General features: G+C 39.8%; 2 protein-coding genes across 2 annotated transcripts in view; one reads left to right on the top strand and one right to left on the bottom strand.

The window, feature by feature from the left end:
* Positions 1–384: 384 nt before the first annotated feature.
* LOC131431873 (WW domain-binding protein 11) lies at positions 385–2180 on the bottom strand. The gene has a single exon (XM_058597816.1). The coding sequence runs from the start codon at positions 2067–2069 to the stop codon at positions 606–608; it is 1464 nt and encodes a 487-aa protein (XP_058453799.1). The 5' UTR covers positions 2070–2180; the 3' UTR covers positions 385–605.
* Positions 2181–4142: 1962 nt separating this feature from the next.
* Positions 4143–7341, top strand: part of LOC131431868 (kinesin-like protein KIF14) — a 47249-nt gene continuing 44050 nt past the window's right edge. Inside the window, exon 1 of the mRNA XM_058597786.1 lies at positions 4143–5801. Coding sequence (XP_058453769.1) covers positions 4347–5801 — 1455 coding nt within the window. The 5' untranslated portion in view covers positions 4143–4346. The remainder of the gene's footprint in view (positions 5802–7341) is intronic.

The raw sequence follows: 7341 nt of genomic DNA, 5'->3' as shown, positions 1-7341 counted from the left end.
GACAAACGCTATGTCAGACGGGTAGCAGACGGATGTTATCTATACGGATCTTTCATCCGTACTTTGGTGCCAGCGTCATTCAATGAATACAAGCATATCTCAATAATCGACGCCTTGCTATCAAAATTTACGATTGTGTTTCCGTATAATTTGTTGCAACGTCCGGAATTCCACAGAGGAGTTTTGGCCCTTTTGTTTTCTTACTGTATATCAGCGACGTAATTATTTCTCTGGACCATGGGTATCTTTCGCAGATAGAATTCAAATTCAAATAACTTTAGTGAAGATCGGGCGTCCGTCTCAAAACAGCGTCTAACCCGAAGCAAACGGCTAAAAAAGCTACCCACCGATAAATAGGGTAAATAAGTATGACAAAACAAAACAACCCTAGATTCGGTGACTGAGCATTTATTTACTTTAATAATAATTATTATTGCTATACAAAATTAAATCCCAAAAAGTTTTAATGAAATTTTTGTATGCATCCAAATAAGTAAAGTAAAATTTAGAACCTGGATGTGTTCGACTTTTTCAGTGTGTTGTTCGATTTAAAAACACATTATACCATTCATAATAATGGCGTAAAAACACAATTTTCTTACCAATTAAAGTAATCCTTCCATTTCTCTCATGAACTGCAAGTAAGCATCGTCCTTGCTGGGTTTGCTGGATTCGATAGCACCGATTCCAGGCCGTCCCGGATGCATATGTTGGTGTTGCTGTTGTACGTTCGGTTGATGATGGCCAACGTCAGACCGGTTCGGGTGTGGCCGTTTAACGCCTTCGTCCTTCTTAGTCCGCAAGGCACTGGGAACGAAACGAGTAACATCGGCACTGAGATTTCGAATTTGAGGCTTAGCGGAAATTGTAGCACTTTTCGGATCTTTGTGCAGCTGTTGCTGGTGCAGCATATTACGCATGTGTTGCTGTTGGATGTGTTTCGGTGGAGGACCTGCCGGAGGTCCTGGTGGCATACGGATGCCTAATCGAGGCGGAATTCCTGGCGGCGGTCGAGGAGGCATGCGTAATCCAGGCATACCGGGAATGCCGGGTCGAAGTGGGGGAGGCCGTATCATTAGAGCTGGCTGGATAGGTCCCGGCATTGGCATTGATGGCATAGGTACATATTTGACAGTTGGATCCGATGGGTGTGGTGCCGGATTCGGTAGAGCAAGAGGATGCTTAGGAAGCATCGGAATCGCTCCAGGCGGATTGTCCAACTGATCTTTTTTCTTTTGTACATTTTCCATTTCCTTCATGAATTCATCCAAATTCTGTCCCGATATTGCAAGCATTTTCTGTTGCACCGTACTAGGTTGTTTTGGTTTTTCAATATCCGAATCGTCAGAGTTGTCTCGGGAATCAGCGTCATCGAAAAATTTAACACTTTTCTGAGTTTCGCTGTGAAACTCTTCTAAATCGAAATCAAGTTCTGGCATCATGAATATATCTGGAGGCGGCCCAGGAGGGCATCCAGGGATATCGTCATCATCATCTACCGGTTCCGAAGGTTCTATAGGATTTTCTACTGGTTTCTTCAGCACCGGAGGTGGGACGGGTTTAATTGGAGGAATTATTGCAGGTAAGGTCGGAGGTATCGGAATTCTTGGAATAGATAGAGGTGTAGGTGTCTCATTTGCTGATGGCAGGGGGATGTCGTCAACTTGAACTTGTTCAGCATGCCTTACGCTCTCGTAATACTGAATGCGTTTATTCCGACGTTTTTCATAGTCAACTTCTTTTCGCTTTAACTCGCCCCACAAATCTGGATCATCAGCCTGGTAGAGCCGCATAACGCGATCCAAAGTCTCCTTTAATTTTTTGCGTTTCTCCTTCAGTACTTTTTCATTTAGTGGTGAAGGCTGATATACATTAAACTCCATTTCGTCTATTTTTTCCATTTCTTCGATAAGCTGCGCTGGATCTTTGCCTTTCAGGACGGCTGCACGAACCATCTGCCGTTGCTTTTTGTTTTTCTTCAACTCCTTCTTACGTGCTTCTTTCCGGGCTTGGTCTGTCGGATTCATATATTTTCCACTCTTGGTGGTATTAATCGAGCGTCGTCCCATTTTGCTGTTATTTTATTCGTTGTAATATCGGAGTATGTATAATAATTATTGATTGAAAAATTTAAGTAAACACTATTGCGGAACTTAGGACGATATCAATCCTCAATTTTGCTCAACTGTCAAAACTGAATCAAAACAGGAAACATCTCCTAGTATCGCTTGTACCCTTGCTATAAAAATTTATGAATTTATCACTCCCTAGTAAGGTTGTCCCGAAAGCTGTTTTATTTTATATTTGTTCTGCGACAAAATCAATCGCGACGTTGAGATTAGGTTCTATTTCTCGAGCACTAATTTGAAACAGGTTTAAGACTGAAACACGCATCACAAGCCGTTATGGGGCGGGTAGGGTCTATCACTTTTGAAAAATTAATATTTTTTTCTTTGTATTTTTTTATAGTAGAACATTTCAAGAATATTCTGTGAAATTTTCAAGCCTATCGGAACAAAACTCGATTATCTTATACTGCGAATAAGTAAGAACTCGGCGCACATGCCTAAGATTTCTGACTCGATTGACTTAAAAACTTGGCAAAACACCAAGAAATGGTTGTTCGAAGGGAAAAAGGCTTATTTAACCCCCAAATTTATGCTAGGCGCACAAAACCATTTTTACATGTTTTCGTTTCGTCTTCGACTCATCAGTGCGTCAGCAGATTTTGTTGAACTGCTAACGCAAACCCCCGGACGTAAAGTGAATGCTGTCCATCGTCATTCCAAAACTACTGTTCCATTTTTTTTTTCAAATTTTACAAACGTTACCAATCACGTACCCAGAGGGGGGGCCCGAGGGGCCCTGGCCCCTCCCGAAATCAAAAAACAAATATATAATTATTTAGAAGGTCTCAACATGTGTTACAGAAATAACAAGATAGTAAACGTAAAGAAATGTAATACAATAACAGTTCCAGTGGAAAAGTTTAAAGTGTCTATTAAAACACCCATAAAAGGAACACCGAGAATTAGGTACATCAAAAATCTTCAGTAACATTATTTTTTTATCTTCGGGCCCCTCCCGAAACGAAATCCTGGGTACGGGCCTGAACGTTACAGAGGTGTTTTGGCCCACCTTTGGATTTTTTTTGCCTTTGTAAAAATATCCACCAAATGTTGAAATATCACTGAAAAACCCTTCCGCAATGGACGTGCTACTCACACATACATGCACATACATAGGTTTTTGCAAAGCGTACTGCTGCAGTTGAAATGAAATTCAGTAATGATGAAGTTCTGTTATTACCATTATCATAACTAATTAAACATTTTGTGATTTTGTTTTCGAGAAAGTTGAAAAATTATTTTTCATGTGGAAAAATACGACTAAAATGTCATTACTTATGACAACACCCAAGTTAAATTAAGTATTTTAAAATTTAAAGATGCTTTTCAATTCCTTGAAAGCATAGGTGTTCTTATTAAGATCGTAAAATTTCTCTTCTTGCAATGGTACACCTGCAGTTTCTGTTCAACGTATATGTTGATAAATAGCTCAATGACCGTTATCAAACAAGCTATTGAGGTTTCTATGCCCGGTGAAAAACGAATGGCGGCCCTACTGAAAAATGGGTGGCCAACACGTTTCCTGATGAAAACAAAACAATATGTAAAAGCGATTCACACGCAGCATCATGCGACTATCACCTGCATGGAACGATTACGAAACAACAACATTAATAGTATGCAACTAATCTGAAAGGACACTACGTCAAGTTCACGGAACATTTTAACGTCGGATACGTGAGCAATATTCGGCTAAAATAATTCATAAATTAATCTGGACGTCGACCGAAGTTGATTGATTGTCTGAATCGTGTTTAATGCATGCGTTTCCTGATGAAAACAAACCAATCTCATTTGCATTTGTGGTTGTAAGTGAGCTGTCAGAGAGCCTAATGTATATTCATAGATCGGTCATCTAATTTTGAATTAGAGTGGTTTCATAATCGGTGGCAACCCTGAAAGTAAACGATGATGACAAAAAATAACGGCAGTTCAAACCGTAACGATTAATAACGTTTGTCGTAAGTTGTTCGTTATCGACTGTTATGTGCATTTCGCAAGAAGAGTAAAACCGTAAAACATTTTCAAAACGATACTGTTTTGACAGTTTTGTTCCGCAACGATTTTTGTGCATCGAGTGTGCTGGTTCGAAGTTTTTATTTTATACTACAAAAACTGTTAAAAAATTGATATTTTTGTGTAAAATGACCCGCAAGTAGACCGGAAAAATATTTCTTAGTCACTGAAACGATTCCTGTGACGGAAACCGATTTCATTATGAACTCCCGGATAACGACACCTAAGTTTTCAAACCGTTTTGGATCGCCTTCAAGATTGGTCACCCCTGTACGATCCAATCTACTAAAATCAACAATGAGTGGTTCATTATCAGGAAATAGAGGAAGTAAACTGACTGCCTCGAGCACTGAAAGCTTAAGTTCTACTCCCTCATCAAATGTGAAGACTCCGAAGAATCCCTCCGCTTTGTTCGCAAAATCTAAGTCTTCAACAATTCTTAACAGCTGCATGACTCCGTCGTCTTTATTCCGAGGAACGAAATCAGCAACTTCATTGAAAAATGGAGGTGGAACACCGAATTACGGATTGCCAAAATCCAAGTCTCATTTGGATAGATTCGTGCGAACTGCACCAGATAAAATGTCACTGGACAGTCCCCGAGTGATTCGGCATTCAGCCAAATTAGACGAGTCCGTGAAATCTTTAAAGGAAAAAGATGGTGAAATAAGTAATTTAAAAGTAGCAGTTCGAGTGCGTCCGCTTTCTGCCAAGGAATGTATTGAATCGGTGCCCAACATTGTGCTAGTTAGGGGTAATGATGTGATTGTGAACGCAGGGAATACTGCTGATTACTCGGCGGGAGTGGAGCATCGTTTTCAATATGACCACGCGTTTTGGTCTTGCAACGCAGAAGATCCTGCCTATGTCGGACAATCTGATGTTTACGACGGTCTAATGAAGCCACTGCTGGATAAGGCGTTCGAAGGATATAACGCATGTCTTTTTGCATACGGCCAGACTGGATCCGGTAAAAGCTACAGCATGATGGGATTGGACTCGGATGATCTGGAAATCAATTCGGAGGCAGGCATTATCCCTCGCTTTTGCCAAGAGCTTTTCGCTCGAACTGAGGCAATAAAAGACCAAATTCATGTAGAAGTCGAGGTTAGCTACTTTGAAATTTATAACGAAAAGATTCACGACCTGCTGGCGGTATCGGCCACAGATGGAGTTTTCTCTGTGACTTCTTCTAGTGCTAAAAAGCCTCCGCTGAAAGTTCGAGAGCATCCAATATGGGGACCGTACGTGGTTGACTTGAGTACCAATCCGGTAGATTCGCATTCCGCCCTACGAAATTGGCTTGCCGTTGGCAACAGTCAGCGTGCCACGGCGGCTACCGGAATGAACGATAAAAGCTCACGGTCCCATTCTATTTTTTCGGTTGTGCTGAATCTATCAGAGAAAGCCTCAACACAGGATAAGGATGTCAAAACTGGTCATCAGACCAAGAGAAGCAAAATTAGTTTGGTGGATTTGGCCGGCTCGGAACGCGTTAGTCACACATGTGTCAGTGGGGAGCGCTTGAAGGAAGGGGTCAGCATAAACAAAAGTTTGCTAACGTTGGGAAAAGTGATATCGTCATTGGCGGAGTCTAAGAAAAATCCAGCGACCTACATCCCGTACCGAGACTCGGTGCTGACCTGGTTATTGAGGGTATGTATTTATATTTGGTTTATTTATCTTCTATTATCAACCCATTACAACATGCTATGGTAAAATCCCATTTGTAAAACTGACCGAGATTGTTCGCAGAATACGTTTATGGTGTTTACACTTGCACACTACAGCACATTTCCTGCAACATGGTTTACCAATGAGAGACTTAATCCCATCCGCTGTAATAATCATCAAAAAAGAATAAATTTATTTTTCACCATTATCCATCATAAAACTTACGTTTATCATATGATTTTGAAGATCTAAAAAGATGACTCCACTTCATTCTGGTCAAACGTTTGTTTTTTTTTTTATTTTTATATTTTTTTAAGCCATACGCTCTCTTTCACGTATCAGTACAAAGTGATTGCCATACGCTTCGTAGAATTCGATCTCGCAGGCAACGTTCGTGACTGAGAGGAAGTTTCGAGAAACCACAAGCAGTTTTTTTTCCTTGTACGCTATCGAAAGGAGTTGCCATTGTGAAAGGTCAACTATTTTTCCATATCATTGACCAAACATCCGGTGACTGATAAACGTTGCCCAGCATTCAGCAACAATCTATTGTACATTTTGTATGATTTGTGAGCGTCATGCTTATACGTGCTCATATAGTACGGTCATTTTGAATGAATCAGTTCTAAGAATACGTTTAGATGAACGTTTGGAAATTTTATATATTTGTTTTCAGAACTATTTGGCTAATGAATCATTACCAGTTTATTAGTTCCAATGCAAACTTTTTACTCAGGGAATAGTTTAGATATAAATGATAAATCCTGTATTTTAACTGGATCCGTCTTACGGTTCTGGAATAACAGTGTTTTTATAGGCCATGTAAAGAGGGATTCTTATTAGCAGAAATCAAATAAAACAAAATTAGTTAAACCGCACTTCGTTTTCATGCTCCAGAAGTACGGAAAATAATCAGAATGGAAAACTCCAAAATGGAATTTTTTTTTAGTTCTCAGAAATGGTTGTGCGGATTGTTCACAACATTGATTTCAAATGAAAGTCCTTACAATACAGGAGACTGTCTGCTAAATTTTATTCGGACCTCCGGTTCCAGTGTTATAGTGTTGAAAACTTTTCCGATTTATAAGTCTTGTTAGTAAATGACCAATCGAACCGACTTCGGCTAAACCGGTCCTCAGTTTTCAATACCGAAAGTACCGGGAATAGAGGCTAAATATTCATTTTCATAAACTTTGATTCAAATTTAAGGTCTTAGAGTATTTCTACATATTCTCCGGATTCGACTTCTGGTTCTGGTATTACTGAGCTGATGAGTGTTAAAAATTCCAATCCGTTATATAAAGTGACTATGCACAATAGGTAAATCCTTTTCAAATCCTGCATCCGGTTTTGGTATTACAAGGGAATTTTGAAAATTTTCTAAATTTCAAAACTGTTAATTAGAATGACTGCAACGAGAGAACAATTATTGGAAATTGTGCTGAAAATATTTTTTTATCTGGCAGGGTGGTACGTGACCGGGAAAATCGAGAAAAAGTCGGGAATTTGGCATCACCGGGAA

The sequence above is a fragment of the Malaya genurostris genome, chromosome 2 (assembly GCF_030247185.1).
Source record: "Malaya genurostris strain Urasoe2022 chromosome 2, Malgen_1.1, whole genome shotgun sequence".
Taxonomy (NCBI): domain Eukaryota; kingdom Metazoa; phylum Arthropoda; class Insecta; order Diptera; family Culicidae; genus Malaya; species Malaya genurostris.
This window is presented reverse-complemented; position numbering and strand designations above follow the sequence as displayed.

Excerpts from the sequence above, each read along its gene's own strand:
- LOC131431873 (XM_058597816.1), bottom strand. The coding sequence starts at position 2,069 with ATGGGACGACGCTCGATTAATACCACCAAGAGTGGAAAATATATGAAT.